Source organism: Podarcis cretensis (assembly GCF_951804945.1).
Source record: "Podarcis cretensis genome assembly, chromosome: 3".
Lineage (NCBI taxonomy): Eukaryota > Metazoa > Chordata > Lepidosauria > Squamata > Lacertidae > Podarcis > Podarcis cretensis.
Genome location: NC_137172.1, coordinates 45,840,611 through 45,858,757, shown reverse-complemented (window position 1 = coordinate 45,858,757; position 18,147 = coordinate 45,840,611). Strand labels below are relative to the sequence as shown.

Genomic DNA, 18,147 nt, shown 5'->3' with positions numbered 1-18,147 from the left:
GATGTAGCATCAACTGTGCACTTGCTGCCTTCTATACAAGGCCACAGTCAGTTTTGTCTCCCTGATGCCTGAGCATGTGATATGCATGTCCTCAAACATGTGGTTTTCCAACTTACATGTTATAGTCCCATTGTGCAGTAGTCCTGTGCTATCTTACAAATGACTTGAAAAAGACAAGCATCAAATGAGGAGCTGGGTCATGGTAGCTTGATTTTTAGCTTGCTAGATTCTTACTAGCATTAAACATTTTTCTGCAGTGGTACAAAACCTTTCAATGTGACCCTGCGCTTAACCCCCCAAACATCCAATCAGCCCATCTATTTGTTTGCTAGTATTTTCCTTTAGAACTTAGATTACTCTGATCTTTGGAACATCTGGAAATTGTCACATACGATTGTTGACTACAACCTCTGAAGTTTATCCAGCAGGATTTAAGAGAAACATCCCGCTTATAAGACCATTTGGGAGAAATTAACAAAAAAGACGCCATCCACAAGATGAGGAAGGGACACGCAAAAATATCACTCCTCCCAGCCCTTAGGTAACAAGGCCAGCCAGGGCCTGGTGCTTTATTGCGGGTGTATTTTGCAACAAGTTCTTGACACAAGAAAAGTGCATTAGATTTAGTACCACATTACTGCTTTCCAGAGGTTGAAGAACATTGCCCATAGCAACTACTTGGGGGTCTGGTGGAGTTGGGCCAGCCCTGCTTTTATCAATAGCTGAGTAATACTTGTCACTGAAATGGTTATAATAAAATGCGGGGGGTATCACCTTTCTGAAGCAAACAAAACAAGTCAGTGTGATCTTGATGTTAACTGCTTTTGAATGGCTCAGTTTTATTAACTGCTGGGCAAAGGCTGTTCTTCTCAGATCTGGTACCGGAATCCTGTCACTATGTTTTTTAAATCAATGTTATTAATCCCCCCCCCAATTCCCCCAGATAGAGTACATTTGCCTTTAAAAGCTTCATTAAGAGGCATACAGAAACAGGTGCCAGTTTTCCCCATCATTGCTTCAAGTAAACCAATAAAATGTTTATACTGTTTTTTCTGCCTGCTGCACAGTTTCATAACTGTTCTTTGCCTTTCCTGTCTAGTGCAGTTTAGCTGTGGATTTAGACGATGTGCACATCTCCAAACAGAAAGGAAGTAAAAACCATGTTGCTGCCCCTGCTAGTCCGATGAACTTAAACTTACCAGATGAAAGAGATTCTGCATATTTTAATGAAAGATAAAACAACAATATAAACATACACAAATTTACAGAGAAAGGATCAGCTTTAATACATTTGGAGTAAAAGGTGTTCTTTTTGTCTTAAAATATGGTATAAAAATAAATGCAAGAAACATTAACATAGAATATACAGACAACAGACAAAGACACAGACTTTCTTTCTCGATGTGACTACATCGGTGAGATGGAACCTTCTGTGCTAATTTATTGTGCAATAGCCGTGATGTCATAGTAGGTATATTTATGAATATATTCAATTTTTTATTTTTAGGGGGTTTTTTTACATTTCTTCCAGTTTGCGACTGACAGTATTGTGAATAAACTCTGCCTAACAGAAGCTTTTTTCACTGTACTTCAGCTTGCAGGAAACGAAAAGACACAGATCCAGCTTGATATGAAGGCGAAAGTGAGCAGAGAGTTTTTCAAAATGGAGGCATCGAAAGGTTAGCGAGTCCCTTGGAGTCTGTAATGCCTTGATATACACAAAAGAAAACGAGTCATGTCCTTTGCTCATGCAACATCTTGTTCTACTGTCCTCTGTCTTCAGGCAATTAGTGAGCTACAAAGTATGTATAATGATTGAGTCTGCTTCCATGCTATAAGGTGATCCTTTTAGTAGGACTGCACTAGACTGGTTAATCTCTTTGATGTGAGCGATTTCCCCTGAGAATGAGATAAAAAAAACAGACAAACAAAAGAAAACAGAAAATAGAGGCATGATCACTGCAAACCCAGTTCATCGCGAAGCACCTACCTTGCTGTAGGTAACATCAATACATTTTACGCAGGAACCCTGTATGAGCTGTTTCACAACAAATGGTTAAACATTTGATGATTGCTGATATCAAGAGATGACATGCATGTCTGAATTGGCCATCACAGATAAAGGTCATCGATGGAACTTCCTTATCGCCTTAGATGCAAGCCTTCCATTGAATTGGTTCAGCTGCCAAATCACCAAGTGTACCATAATCAATTGCAGGGAACTCAAGTGACATATACGGATGTCTGGATCTGTACCTGAACACTCTGAATAAATCTAAGTCTAGTGCTAAAAGCAGCTTGGTTTTCCATTTAGCATGCCACACGTTGTACCCATTTGTAGCTATCCAATTGACATTTATCCAATTGACTTCATTAGCTATCAGCAAGCAAACAAAAGGCTTCAGAGGCTGGAATTCTTGGGAGAAGATGGTTTTCGCAGCCCTGACATCATGCTTTTCAGTCTTCACTCTGTCTGTATTCACTTGATACCATAAAAACTACCTAAGATTTTCCCTGCAGTGTGTTCGGCAATATAAGTTAAAGATTTGAAGCCACAGAGTGAATTGTTGAAACAAATCAAGCTACTCTTTGATTTACTGCTGCCACCAGGGCCATCATTAACATATGCGCCGCCGGGGTGCAAAGATCCGCTCAGCACCCCCAAATTTAGTTTAGCCCCCAAATTAACTTTTATTATGCCTTATGTCACTATTATCATTTGATAAATAGCACCCACGCCTGAGCAGCTCCAAAATGTGTTTTTTGTGTGGGTTTTTTTTGTTTAAAACCAGCTTTTCTAAAGACGACAAAGAACACATTGGGAGTCGGTGTAAAGACCCCACGCATGTGCTTAAGGTCATAGGGTGGTGTCTGAAAGATGAGACGGGCGGGCATTGTGCGCATGCATGGGAGAGCCATCTCGGGCATCCTTTCATTGTGGGACCAACCTTATTTCTAGAGGAGCTGGGAGGGCCCTTGCGAGCGTGCGTATACGAGTTCTTCTTAGGAAGGTTCCGGAGCCTGCACATGCTCCCGTCACTAGATAGGCACGTTCTCTTTCTGTCTGTCTCTCCCTCTTTCCTGTCATTCCCCCTCCTGGCAGGCAGGTGGCACAAGATCAGTTATGTCAAAGGTGCCACTGACCCCGCAGCCGCATAGCAGCTCAATACTATACACTTAGGTGGCTTCAGCAGCGGGTGCCTGGCACCCTCCAGAATTTGGCGCCCGGGTGCCCTGCACCCCTTGCACCCCTGGGTAAAGACGTCCCTGGCTGCCACAAACTGCTTCTCAAGATTATGACAAATTGCACTGGCCAGATGTCTCAACAAACACCCCCCCTATTTCAGTCTGATTATTTAGATAACAGACACAGACTGAACAAAGGTATTGCAGTGCTTTGTGTCCTTTGCAGGCATTGTTTATTGAGTAATGGCTGGTGGCCGTGGCATGGCTACAGAGAGGTAGACACCCCCGCAACCTTACCTTTCAGCACTAGGAGGTGGTGGCAGAGGCAGGGTGCTGCAGCCAGCACACAGTTGCTGAGTGGATGGGTGACCCAGTGCAGACACAGGCTGCTGGCATCTAGCAACTGGGTGCCTCCATGCTGCTGGGTTCAAAACATACACACTCCTCTCCATGTTGTCTCCTGGTGGACACCCTCTGCACCCACTATTGTCATGCCACAGAGTATTTGGAGTTGTCATGGAAGGCAACTGGTTCAGGGTGCGGAAGGCCAGAGGTGAGACACTGTTTTAAGGCCTTGACCAACAAGGCCTGTTCTATTCTGCAAGCATGCCTCATAAAAGGCAGGAGTGTGGCTGAAGGTACCTTGGGTTAGAGAGAAAAGGCCACATTTTGTTTGTTTTTTAAAGGCCACAATCTCTTTCTTGACATCCTGCGGCATAGTTGCTGATAGCAGTGGGGTTAAGTAGCATCTTTCTCGTATACCTCAGTACAGTTTCACTCACCACTTTTCATAATGACTCACTGGAATTCAGTAAAGGAGATAAAAGATAGCATATACTGAAGGAAAATGTGCTGAAAGTTGTGACCTTGAATATGTCACATATGAACTGGAACAGTTGTTACCAAGTTTATTCCTCCATAGCATCAGTACCATGAAAATATAATAAAAATAAAAATAATTTATTACTGATACCCCGCCCATCTGGCTGGGTTTTCCCAGCCACTCTGAGCAGCTCCCAACAGAATATTAAAAACACGATAAAACATCAAACATTAAAAACTTCCCTAAACAGGGTTGCCTTCAGATGTCTTCTAAAAGTCAGACAGCTGTTTATTTCCTTGACATCTGATGGGAGGACATTCCACAGGGTGGGCGCCACTACTGAGAAGCTCCTCTGCCCTCTGTAAATTTATGTGTGTGTGTGTGTGTGTGTAATTTACATTTGGTTCTTTGCAATATGTCTGACAAACCTGCTGTGCTGTGCTGATGCAATTTCCCCAACTCAATCTCATGCCAGGGTGGACAGCCAAACCCTGGCCAACCCAAGATTTACTTAGACTCTGGATACCAGACCTCCAAGGCCTGAACTGCTCCAGCCAGACTCAACAGGGTGACTGTGTATTTGGTGGACTTTGGGCCATACTTGTTTCTGGGGTAGCCAACACAATTGCCTTCCAGTTATTGCTGGACTCCCACCATCACTGGTTCTAGCTGGCTATAAAGTGAGACATCCCCTCTCTGGCTATATTCCGGGTGAGCCTACTGTTTAATTCCATTAGTTACACCCTCATAGTCATTGCAAGAAAGGAAATCTCCACAGCTCAGAGGTTCACTCTCTAATCCTACGCCTTCTGGTCCTCCTATGTTTTGATTTTGATTGACTGATGGCATTGTAATTTATATGTTGTTTTAATCTGCTGTTCACCACTTGGCTGACCTTTGGGCCAAGAAGTGGCATATGAATAAACCATAATAATATGATTCCATATTATAATTGATGATAATGCCGTATCCATCTCAGATTTTGTTCAACTGTTTACCTATAATTATAAAAGTGAGTTTCAATCACACATCTCAATTTATTATAATGCTGGCTTTATAGACCCTTTCCCCCCACCCCACCCCAGACGATACAGAATTCACAGAATAACATGCTGTGGGAAAACCACCATGCAAAAATAGGGGTTTTTGTTTCAAACTCCCCACTAATGATTTATTTTGGTGTGGCTGGCACAATACACAAAGACATTTTAGTGTGCCCATTGAAATGAATAGGATCTGGAAGAGAGCATGAAAAATTCCAAATCCAGTTGAATTCTTAAACGTATACTGTACTCTGTTATAACTGTGTAGCATATATGTTTCCCCTAAATATCAATATCCAAACCTTCCCCACCCTCCAAATCTTTATTTTTAACTCACAAAAGCTACTCCGGATAATGTGGTCCATGAACTCCACTTGCTACATTGTCCTTATCATGACATTAAATCTACTTTAGGTTGTATTTTAAGCCTTGCTTATTTGGGAGTTATTAAAGATATTGATTGGAGCATGCTGCTGGTTGATCTCTTAGGAAGCAACTGAAAACAAAAACCATGATCTTTGCTGATGTTCAGTACAAACGATCACTTCAGCACACATGGTTTAATCAACTGGCTGTCACAGCAAAAGCTACAATAATACTTCACGCTTATGCGCACGCACACACATACACACACGCACACTCACACACATGAAATGCACGTGATTCAGCAGACAGTATCAACAAACTGAAGTATAATTCAAGTTCTTCTACCTCTTTTCATAACAGGTTAGTGCTCGCCCTCAGTGTTGGTGTACAGTTTTTATGGCATGGGAAAATTGGGATGTTTCTGCCCTACAAAAATAAATGTGTTGAATGCTTTAGTTTGAACTTGCACAATGTTGAAAAATTGATCCAAAGTCATTGGCATATTAAAAAAAAACAGCCCTCCGAAACAAACACAACATTTGGGGGTGGGAGTGGCTCGTGATTTTAAAAAATGCAGAGTAAAATGTAATAAACCCAACTGCTTTAAAATTTAGCAATCTCTCTCTTTTTTAAAAGGAAATGAATGGGATTTTGTTTCCAGAAAAGCGGTGTGGCCATGTTGCCTGCTTAAGCTGCTCCTGCCATTTAAACCAGCCTTCCCCAATCTGGTGCCTTCTAGATGTTGCTGGATTACAACTCCCATAATCGCCAGTCTTTGGCCCATGCTGGCTGTGGTTGATGGCAGCTGAAGTCCAACAACATCTGGAAGGAAGCAAGTTGCGGAAGGCAGACTTAAAACTATTCCAAATAATTTCGGCTGGGACTGTGTTTAAAGCAGTGCTTGGTGACATGAGCGGGTTGTCACCCAAATACCACCTGAGGAGAGTCTGTTAACCAGAAAGGCTTACAAGGTTATGAACTTACCACACTGCGTGTGAATTTCTCAAAAGATGTTCGGCGGTCCATTGTGTTTCCAAACTTAAAGTGAAAGAAAAGAAATAAAAAGGGGAAAGGAAACAAAAGAAGCCGAAAAGAACAGACCATGGGTGGGGGGGGGGGAGAAAGAAACAATGGGCTGCTAAAACACAAAGCTCATGTACAAATCACAAAGCAAACGCAAATGTAGGAGAAGATGTAAAAGCATGTAGAGAAATAAATAACAGGAAAGCTTTGTAATGTTTCACCTGATCTGGGAAGGGCAATCTGGATGCAGAAGCAGGCTTACAGGACCAGACATCCCTTCGGAATGGGAACCCACACAAGCAACTGAGTGTGGCTTGGCTGCAGGGCGGGTGGGTATGGAAATCACACCCAGTACTCCCGCACAGTTTCTGCACCACTAAGCCAATGGATGGCCCAGTCAACTTTGCCAGTGCTGATCACCTGGGAGGTGGTGCACAGGTGCATGCAATAATCTTGGGATCTGTGCCTTTGGTTAGAAATTTCTGGCAAGTGGATCAAACTGGCATTTTAGATATATTTATATACACACGCGCACACACATAAAATTAAAGCAAAACAACGAGGTGCTGATTAAATGACCAGACATTTACAGAAATGAGAAAACCACCCAAATCAGAGAATTTCTGACTTGTTTTACATCTTCGCTTATTTGATATACAAATAGCAACGTAACTGAAATGGGTGAGGGAATGTCCTTTGGTTTTAGGCTGTTCTGTAGGCAGGCTATTAAATGTAAGAACTAAAGTACATGTAATGTTGTTCCATATATCTTGCTCTGAATAGCAGGGATGGCAGCCCCAATCAGTACTGGGACTGTGGTTCTGGTATAGCTCTTTACTCCCCACCATTATTCCAAGAAAAGTATCCCTGAAATGGCAATTAGCCCACTGAAGTTGAGAGGAACTTTTCTCCCATGGTGTATCACAGCTTCAAAAGGCAGGAATATAGTGGGGAAGGAAAGGGTTAAAATGCATCCCCAACGTCCCAATTCCGATTGCTTTCCCCCATCTGCTATTTAGATTTTCCGAAAAGATATACAGTTCACAATCTAATGTGTTTGGCATCGCATATAGTTTGGGGGTCTTCTAAAGCAAAAGAGTATACAATGAACATCAAAAGCCACTCCATTGATTTGGGTTATGCTAAATCATTTGTTTCCTGTCCTTATAGTATCAACATTCATTTCAATGGGGTTTACACAAGGGAGCCTCCCTATGAACATTCACTAGGTCTAGATGATACACTTTTAACAAGAATATAGCAATTGACCTAATAGAAAAAAGAAACAGAATTTCCTGTCAACCGAGAATAAAAGGCTTATGACGCTGCAATCCTAGCACACTTATGTGTTCTAAATGAGAGATAGGAGTAAACTCCACCCGACTTAGTGGGACTTACTTCCAAGTAAGCATGCACTGTAGGGTCTTAAATGCATTTAAGGTAAATCGTTTCATAAGATATAATAAGGTGAAAAAAATCACTACTCTGAAACACTGTTTCTAGAGATATTTGGCCTACTTAAAAGCTATTTTCCTGATTTAGCCCTTTGGTTACTAGATGAATTTGATAATGTGAATGTCAACATGGAATTGATTAGTGTAACTTATTCAGTCATGCAAAAGTGCAAAACAGATATATGCCTGGATCCCTTCAGTGATGCTCAAACTTTTCACCTACCGGATATGCACCTTACCCAAGGTGAGAAAGTAGCCAGTATGGTAGCAAGGAGAAACCACCACTGAAATATTTGGAAAGACATAGACAAGATGGACCAATACCTTCTTCTTGGCCTGTAGCAGTTCCTGGTAGGCACTGGATCGTAGAAAACGAGGATATGAATCACTTTTCATCAGTTTGTAAATGTGCTCCTAAAATATTTAAAGGAATATAGGAAACTTTAAATCACAACGAGATTGTTTTTGACAGGACACAGAAAAGAGATACTGCAGCTGATGGTATGCATGTCAATGTGAATAAAAGTTTCGTGGATGTATAGAAGCATTCCCAGTCGAATGGGAATGGTCTCATCCGCCCAGCATGGACAGAAGTGTTGTTCCAGCAAAAGACATAGGAAATATTTACTGTACAGAGTTTGATTGGCAGCTCACCCAACTTGCTCATACTGTGGCTGTTGCAACGCTGTTGCGTTGCACTTGCTGTCCAAGAGCTTCAGGAGGGCATAGGACTGAGTTAGTGCTTGGTGGCTGATTTCCTTAACATTGACTGACTGCATGAGGAAAATATATTATGCTACCTTGTTGCTGTGTCTGGGACTATTGCTATGAGCTTGCTCTCAAGCAATGCTAGAGGAGCACAGATGGGATTGGACAAAGGAATGTCAAAAGCTCAGAATGGGTGGTTGAAATTTATTCAGTGAGAGCTGGTGGTTGGTAGAAAGGCTTTTTTTTCAGCTAGAACCCTCTGAAACTCAGTTCCAGTCCCCCTCTGGTGGACACGGTTGCCATTAAAAGAGAACGAGGGAGGTGTTCATTGGGAGAGATCTAGATACTTTTCTGTTTGTAGATTAGGACAGACTCACAAACGGCAATGGGGAGAATGGGGAACTAACATGTAATTGACATGTTGTGTTTATAATAATGTGGGTATCCTTCTATAGGCTATAAACAACAGTGATCCCAATTCAGTACTCCTCTTGTTTGCTAAGTAGGGACATTGCTATTCTGGAACAGCTATGGGATAACTCTAAACATAATCCATTGCTCTGACTTCCACAGGTGGAAATGTGCCTGAGTTCCAGCACACACAGATAAGAAAGGGTTATCGTGTAGTGGATTTCCAGATGTGCAGGATGACTGAATCTCTCAGTCCATCTCAAGCATCTTTGTATCTAGATCTCCAGATCCTTAGAATGCCATTGTCAATAGCAATGGGGGGGAGGGGAAATTATATGATCAAAGGCCAAGCTATTCTGCTCAGAAAAGGATGTTTGTAAATAAGTATTCTGAACTTTTGGGCATGCACCCCTCCCCCCAAAAAAGTGCACCCTTAGTATGCATGATAGAAATAAAGATTATGGGAATAAGGATAAGACCTTGAAGGAAAGAAGGGGTTTGAAGCGAGACCATCCATGTTTAAGGATGAAGTTTCACATGTAGTGAATACCAACAGGGAATGGGTAGATTATTGCCAGAAAACAAGACATCCTTGGAAAGCTGAGGGTAGCGGCATTGGAGGATTGGGGATATAACAAAGAGCAAGAGACAGGGTGGAACAAGGCAACAGAGAACTTAAAGCTAAGGGCACAGAGTCTGTGAGAGGTGATATTGTATCTAAATAGGGATCACTTATATTTAGGCAACTCTTATCTCTAGTCACTTGGTTGCTGCAAATTTTCATTTCTAAATAAGTAGAACTACCACAGCCAGTGAACTGAATTTACTTTTCAATAAGCAAAACTGTTCATCTCAGTGCCATCAACTATCTTAACTATATGGCCTGTAAGCAAATATAGAACAATCCCCTACACCAAAGACACCTTTACAATCCGCTGCCTACCTGCCACCCACAATAAGGCCAATTAAGAATGCTTCTGTGGAAAACATGACTATAGACAGCCATCTAGTGGCATAAAAATAGTATTTACTATGTAGATTAGAGTTCTGAAATGCATTATAGCATTCTACATACGAAAACTGGAATTACTTCCAACCAAGAAAATATTTCTGTCTGTAAATTGTGATGAAATTAAGCAGACATAGTAACCACCCTTATTTTTAAAAAACAACAACAACCATGTCTCAGATTCATTTCAAAGTATGAGACTCTGCTAGTTTCGCATGTAGTACTATGCATATGGGGATGCATATGGGGATATGTGGGTTAAACCACAGAGCCTAGGACCTGCTGATCAGAAGGTCGGTGGTTCGAATCCCCGTGACAGGGTGAGTTCCCATTGCTCAGTCCCTGCTCCTGCCAACCTAGCAGTTTGAAAGCAAGTCAAAGTGCAAGTAGATAAATAGGTGCCGCTCTGGTGGGAAGGTAAATGGCATTTCCCTGTGCTGCTTTGGTTCACCAGAAGTGGCTTAATCATGCTGGCTACATGACCCAGAAGCTGTCCCTCGGCCTGTAAAGCGGGATGAGCGCCGCAACCCCAGAGTCAGTCACGACTGGACCTAATGGTCAGGGGTCCCATTACCTTTACCTTTACTATGCATATGGAGTCACCTGAACTCCTTTCCAACTACACTGGAGAAGCTCGTGAGCAGACAGCTGCGCAGCATTCAAAATGTGAGCAAAGGTGTAAACCTTACTGCAAGTCTTGTTAAATCCATTTGTCTTCCAGTTCCTCTGAACTCAATAGGATTTAGTCCTGAGTGTGTGTCATATATGTGCGCGTGTATATATATATATATATATATATATATATATATATATATAGGATTGCACCGTTAATCTTCTCCTAACTCTGGTTGTTAGGCAATCGTTGACTCTGTTAAAAAATGCTGACATATTTTATTTATTTATTTACAGAACAATCCACAAGGGGGAGTAAGGAGAACCCAAAGCCTATGAACTGCCAGATATAGAGCCCTGCTTGACACAAGGACAGACAGGAGGGGGAAATGGCATCTTTCCCTCTTCCCTGCCCCTTTACTGTCTTTGGGGTTGCTTTTTAAACCTATTTCCCTCCCACATTTTCCAGTGGGACAGAAAATAGAGGTACTTTATCCAGGACTGACATATCCCATGCCACACAAACATCATTTTAGGGTTTATGTAGGGGGAATGGAAGACTTTGGATCCTTCCCAAAGCCTTCCCCTGACCTACTGCCAGTAGGTCTACTGTTGTCTCTCCAACATCAATAAGGCAAGGGCTGCAGACATTTCTGGAGCAGCTGAGAGGGGGGTTAAGGTCAGATCCCCCCTCCAAGGCCTCTTTCTTTGCTCTTGGAGGAGGAGATCCCAGGGAACATAGGATCGCATACTCAACCAGTGAAGTAAATTGTTTTGTCTGTCCTGAATCTTGTAACACTGAGCTTCATTGGATGTCCATGGGTTCAAATGTTATGAGGGAGGGAACCTTTCCTCTATCCACTTTTGTCACATCATGTATAATTTTATACACCTGTATCATGTCCCCACTTACTTGGCTTTCCTCTAACCAAAAGATAGCTTTCTGTTTTGTTGGTGGTGGCAATTGTGGCCTGGCACAGCTGTGAGCGAATGACTATGAGTAGCACTGACAGCCATGGCGGGACGCAGCGTCTTCAGGGACATCACAGCAAAATTATATTTCAACTCTGCCAATCTTGGCTGGTCTAGTGGGCATGGGTTTGGAGGTGGACCTGAGGGGTCTCCCCTCAGGTCCATCTCCATAGCGTTAATTCCAGTTGCACTGGGAACCATTTGCTCCAATTGAACGCTAAAGAGTGGGTTTTCGTGGGGAAAGTTCAGGTAAAAGAAACCACATGGAGCTTTTAAACAGAGATCTGTGCCTGGAAAGAATGGGGCAAAAGCTAAGTATTTATAAGCCCAGGAATAGATTTATACTTGACTGAATTGTGCCCATTTTTAAAATCAGCAAGTGAATGAATAATTACAACAGACCTCATGGACCTTCAGGTATATGACATGTTATGTGAATACTGAACATTCTGCCAATTGTACATTTAGAAAAGTGGAAATGGACTGAGGAACCGTCCATATTTTTCCACAGCTATACATCTCCCCAGCCAGCAGTTTCTTTGGATATATCTATATGAATGGATTCTGCTAACCTGAGCATCGCCAAATGTATGCCGCCCTGGTTCTTTTACATTCTGTGTGGTTTTGTCATAACTTTTTGAATCTACGTTAATGGCACTCGGTGCTCCGGGGGCAAGAAATTCTTGCCAGATTTCCTGCACTCTGGCAGGGACTTCCCTCATCGGTCTCTTCTTCAAATCTTCTACAGCTAACCAGAACCTGTACAGGAAAATGTGGAAACATTAGTTGTGAAGCTACATTTCAAATCCTGCTAACTAAATCTTGTAAACATGGATGCAAAGCTTCTATCCCCCCCCCTTTCCAATTTAGTATCTTAAATGCCATTTGAACATGGGGGAAAATACCGTATTTTTTGCACCATAACACTCACTTTTTTCCTCCTAGAAAGTAAGGGGAAGTGTCTGTGCGTGTTATGGAGGGAATGCCTACAGGTGGCGGGGGGATCTGCTGCAGTCATGAGCAAAGGATCCATGGTTCCCCTTCCTTCCCTCCTCCGTGGCTCGCTTTGAAACAGCAAAGCGGGGGGAGAGCCACTGAGTGGGGAGGAGAGAGGGAGAGAGAGCCTGCTTCTTTAAAGGAGCAAATCGGGAAAGGAGAGGTTCCGCTTACACGAGTGTAAGCGGCTCCTGTCTGGTTGGCTCCTTTAAAGCAAGCAGGCTCTCTGTCCCTCTCTCCTCCCCACTCAGCTCGCTACATAGCAGCAAAGTTTTTCAGCTCGCTAAACTGGGGATGAGCAGGGAGGAGGGAGAAAAGCAGAGCCTGCTTGTTTAAAGGAGCAAAGTGGCCACAGCATGAACCACAAAAATCATACATCCACTGTTTCGTTTAGAATAATTTTTTTTTCTTGTTTTCCTCCTCTAAAAACTATGTGCGTGTTATGGTCGGGTGCGTGTTATAGAGCGAAAAATACGGTACCTTATGAACAAGGATGACTAATAGGATGATTTGACTGCAATTTCTGGCAAAATAATCTGGCCAGATTCTCAGGAAGGTTGAATTAGTCCTGACAGAAAGATTAGTTTCTAAGTTCTATGCTTATAATGGAACAAATCAAGAAAGGGAAAATTAATGGATGCAAAAACCTTCTTACCTTAAATTCTCTGAGCTGAATTCAGACTCCAGGAATTTGAGGAACTGCTCTCTCCCCACAGGATCTTTCAGGGCTTCATCCATGCCAAATCCCCATCGCTTTACTCTTTGCTGGTTTGGCTCTTTACTGAAAAGGGGAGAAGGTTTTTCAGAGGCAAAAGGCTTCAGTTATTTTTTTTAATGGTTTCGTCAGTTTTCTATTATCCAAGACAGCATTTTACAGCAAATTGTGAGAGATTAGTCTAGGGACTGCTACAAACACCATCATTTCCATCTAGAAAAGCAGGGATACACCGTCAGAAATGAGTGTTTGTTGCTGCGTTCATTTTGGGGAAAGTTGATGCATGCCATGTGAAGTAGCCCTAAAGGGTAACTAGGCTTGAAGGTAATTTAATGATGTGTAAAAAGCAGTAAACACACCCCAAGACTTCAACTGTAGAGCAGGCTGGTGACTAATGATCTTTTTCTGAAGATAAAAATAGTGACGGTTCATGAAGAGAGGCGGTTCATGAAGTAGAATCAGCTCGGCTTCTTGACTTAGCCAAGTGCTCAAGTGTGCTGCTTTCAGTTCCACTGTTTCTGTGCTTCGTTACCAGTACAGTGGTACCTCGGGTTAAGTACTTAATTTGTTCCGGAGGTCCGTTCTTAACCTGAAACTGTTCTTAACCTGAAGCACCACTTTAGCTAATGGGGCCTCCTGCTGCTGCCATGCCGCCGGAGGATGATTTCTGTTCTCATCCTGAAGCAAAGTTCTTAACACGAGGTACTATTTCTGGGTTAGCGGAGTCTGTAACCTGATGCATATGTAACCCAAGGTACCACTGTACATTTGTATGGATGGAGATTGTTCCATGGAAGCTGCAATATTTTTAGGATCTGCTCATGACTCCTCCCCCAGGCCATTTTTTCCCATTTCTTGCTTCAGAGACTTCCTTTTTGTGTTATGTGACTGCCCTGTGTTTAGCAAGCACTGATGTCCAAACCCTAACCCTTGATTTCTCCTTCATCAGGGGTAGGGGAAGCTGAATATGGATTCAACTTGAAAAATATTATTTCCCCATCTCTGTTAGGAAACTGGCTTTTTTTAAAAGCAAGCCTAGCTGCAGAAGAACAATTTACCTGAAAATAAGGCCTGAGTCCAAATCACATACAACATACCTTGCTTCTGCTTCCCAGAAAGAAGTATCATCCGATAACCAAGGATTAGATGGGTCGGGTGGTGTCAGAAATGGGTCGTATTCCACATACTGCTCAGTATAAGCCAATAAACTAGAAAAACAAAAACAACCTGACATTTTCACAACAGAATTGTTACTATGACTGCTAATACCTTGTTTGCATAGAGCAACTTACTCTCTGTTATTTTGTTTTATTTTTTAGAATATTATAACGCCTCCCAGCACTCTTATGTCAATACAACCTAGTACCTGCTAAAGAACTTGGTAGAATTGAAGGTAATACATACCTTTCTGCAACTTTTGACATTTTTAACCGGTGTCTATCTAGCTGTATTTGCCAATACTTTATCTACAAAATGCAAAAACAGAAGACCAAGGTAAGAGGATAATTGCTCAGTTGCCTTTGTCAGATGCGAGTAAATAGAATTTCATCTGGACTCTAAGATAAATTGGGAATCTACATTTGCTCTGGGCCCTTGTGTGTAGCGTTGACCCCCGCTGTCCATCAGGACTCTCCTTGCAACTGGGCATGCTAAGATGCCTCGCTTCCAGTTTATGAATGTTCAAGCTTAAGTTTGCACACACAAGGATTCACGGCTTCTATAAATTCCACAGATTCTTATGTAAGTGATAGGCAGCAGATTCCTATAAACAATTGATAATGTTCTTTGCAAATAATAATGATTGTTATGTATTTTAGGGAAACACCCTTTTAATACTAAGCAGGAAAATACCGTACATTGGGGTTTGATGTGATACAATGTCATTCTCAATGACTTACTTCCCTCTTGCTCCCATACGTGTCCCCTTCCAATGACCCCCCTCATTGCATGCAGGCCCCTGTCCTGCATGCACAAATCTGTGCTCATGTACATAGTTCTGTTCGCCTATGCAATTCTGTGCACCGAGTACCAACTTCATTGCCCTCTGGATCTGTTCACCTTAGCTCTGATTCATGTCAGAACTGAATCCCCATATACTGTGATGGAAAGCAACATGTGGTCCACCTCTGGTGAATTTAAAGAGACCTCGTTTAAAATAAGGGTGCAGCAAACCTCTTGTTGCAATTCCTCTTCTGTGGGTGGTTTAGTTTCTGGCGCTGGTGTGTGTGTAGGGCTGTGACTTCGAATGTCATTCTGTAATCCGTAAACAGACTATATGTAAACACAGAAAGAGAGAAATTGGTATGTTGGTGCTGCTTTGGTAGGCATAGATGTACTAATTATGCACAGATGTATACGAAACATTTAGTACATTCATTTTACAAGGACCCATTTCAATATTTTTAATTGCCACGCCACGCATGAACTTGTGACATGGTAGGATAATGAGGTTATGCAGATGACCAACCGACTCTCTGCTGAGTTCTCTCACGATGATATAGCTTGATCTTCTGTATTATTCTGCTAAGTGCTAAGGGGGACTTTATCACATACAATAGGAAGCTGCCTTATAACAAGTTAGACCACTGGTCTCTCCAGCTCATAACTGTCTACATTGTGACTCTCCAGAGTTTCAGAAAGTCTTTCCCAGTCCTTCCTGGAGATGTCAGGAACAGAACCAGGATCTCTCTTTTCTTTTGTTTTGTAATTAACTTTTAAAATTAATTTTGCATGTACAAAATATAGTATATTTTACACACACACACATTGACAAAGAAAATAAATAAGATTATTAAAAATAGATAAACTAATGGATACCAATGGAGAGCATATTTATACTGTAGAAAATGTAGAATTTTGAGGAGGGAGAGGAGAGAGGAAGGTGCGACATAATGATTGATTGATTGATTGATTGAATGAATGAATCAAATTATTTTAAATGTTGGTTGCAGATTTAAATTGTGTGAATCATCAGTAACATATTTAATAACCTATACTGAATTGCAAAAATTGTTTGTTTTGTTTTTTCCTCTGGCCACTCTAATAAGGCAATCTCCCACACTTTCTTATACCAGGATATAAGGTTTTCACCAGTGGAGTCCACCACTGCAGAATAAATATTACCCTATCCTTGGTCAGAAGGGGGACGCGGGTGGCGCTGTGGGTTAAAATACAGAGGTCAGCGGTTCGAATCCCCGCGACGGGGTAAGCTCCATTGCTCATTCCCTGCTCCTGCCAACCTAGCAGTTTGAAAGCACGTCAAAGTGCAAGTAGATAAATAGGTACCGCTCCGGCGGGAAGGTAAACGGCGTTTCTGTGTGCTGCTCTGGTTCGCCAGAAGCGGCTTAGTCATGCTGGCCACATGACCCGGAAGCTGTCTGCGGACAAACACCGGTTCCCTCGGCCTATAGAGTGAGATGAGCGCACAACCCCAGAGTCAGTCACAACTCGACCTAATGGTCAGGGGTCCCTTTACCTTTATCCTTGGTCAGCAGGACAGAGAGTTGTCACAAGTCAAATAACATGCTCAAAACCACACCACTACAGCTGCTCTTGATGAGAGTAGGACAGTATATGTTTACCACTTTGAACATCTACGGCAATTACCGTATTTGCTCTATATTACAGTTAATGGGGTTCAGTTGGCTAAACTATTATCTACACCTAGCAGATATTTATTACATCTCATGGGGATGGGCAAAACCATACTTTTCATGCCATAACAGAAATCCAGGGGAAAGAATCATGCTATAAGAATCCTAAGACTTTAGAGTTACTTTCATTTTAGAAATAGCTTCTTGGCACTATATATGCCCAGAAATATTAAAATGAGTTTTTTCATTATAAGGAAAGGAAAAAATGGTAAATGGTAACCAGAGACTAGGACATACCTTTCTTGTTTTGTGAGGATTTTTCATTCTAGAAGACTTTTTAATATCCACTTCAGTAGTATTTACACATCCAGGCTAAAAAAACAAAACAAAATCAATATGTAAATGTGATGGCTTCATATATAGCGAATTAATTTGGCTTTGAGTTAAGGAAGGTTGGCTTCATTCATCAGCTCACTGCCTCAGTCCAAATTAACCACTGCTGTCGCTTGGGCTGACTAGATTCTAGAAATCTGGTATATCAATTACACTGTAGGACAATAAGTTAAGATTTATAAAACACTATAATCAAATTGTGAAAACACACACACACCAGCCAATCATTCTTGGCTCAATCTCTAACCATTAATAATAATAATAATAATAATAATAATAATAATAAATCTTCTAGTTGCAATTGCTGATCTTTCACGGGAAAATCTCTCATACTAATTGAGATACATTGTGGGACGATTAAATACCCTGGGCACTTTCTTATTTTAAGCTAGTGCCTCATTTACCATAATAGTTAAGTGTTAAGGGGCAATTAAAACCAGACGGTCTTCCTTCTGCATTTCTTCTTTAAGCACACCATGCTAGTTTTGTTAATAATGGGCCTTGGTATATATCACTGCCTTCCCTGATCTTTCCCTGCCTGACTACCCAAGGTTCTTCAATCTATGGCAGCCTTCACCAACCTGGTGCCCTCCAGCTGTTTAGGCATACAACTCCCTTCAAACCAAGCCAGTATGGCTGGGTTGGCTGGTGCAGATGGGAACAGTAGTCCAAAGACTTCAGGTTGGCTAAAGGCTAATCCAGAGAGACAATGATTTAATCTAGAACCCTTTATATGTAAAGGATGTGCTTTACCGCTAAGCTATCAAAGATTGGGATCCTCTCACCTCAGATGTAACATGCAATGCAGCCATATCTACAGATGATTCAAACAATATTCTCTCA

The 18,147-nt window shown here is 41.8% G+C and overlaps 1 protein-coding gene and 1 pseudogene across 5 annotated transcripts in view; both read right to left on the bottom strand.

Moving 5' to 3' along the window:
- Positions 1-1,195: 1,195 nt before the first annotated feature.
- LOC307212353 lies at positions 1,196-1,750 on the bottom strand (annotated as a pseudogene). The gene has a single exon. The product of its transcript is annotated as an uncharacterized misc_RNA (transcript).
- Positions 1,209-18,147, bottom strand: part of RGS7 (regulator of G protein signaling 7) — a 137,815-nt gene continuing 120,876 nt past the window's right edge. Inside the window, exons 10-19 of one of the 4 annotated variants that reach the window (XM_079969527.1) lie at positions 17,209-17,283; positions 15,491-15,589; positions 14,723-14,784; positions 14,416-14,526; positions 13,259-13,384; positions 12,180-12,366; positions 8,220-8,309; positions 6,403-6,456; positions 5,764-5,844; positions 1,209-1,899 (exon numbers count right to left, since the gene is read on the bottom strand). In XM_079969527.1, coding sequence (XP_079825653.1) covers positions 5,770-5,844; positions 6,403-6,456; positions 8,220-8,309; positions 12,180-12,366; positions 13,259-13,384; positions 14,416-14,526; positions 14,723-14,784; positions 15,491-15,589; positions 17,209-17,283 — 879 coding nt within the window. In that variant the 3' untranslated portion in view covers positions 1,209-1,899; positions 5,764-5,769. The remainder of the gene's footprint in view (positions 1,900-5,763; positions 5,845-6,402; positions 6,457-8,219; positions 8,310-12,179; positions 12,367-13,258; positions 13,385-14,415; positions 14,527-14,722; positions 14,785-15,490; positions 15,590-17,208; positions 17,284-18,147) is intronic. The other 3 variants (XM_079969528.1, XM_079969529.1, XM_079969530.1) reach the window with 3 other exon arrangements.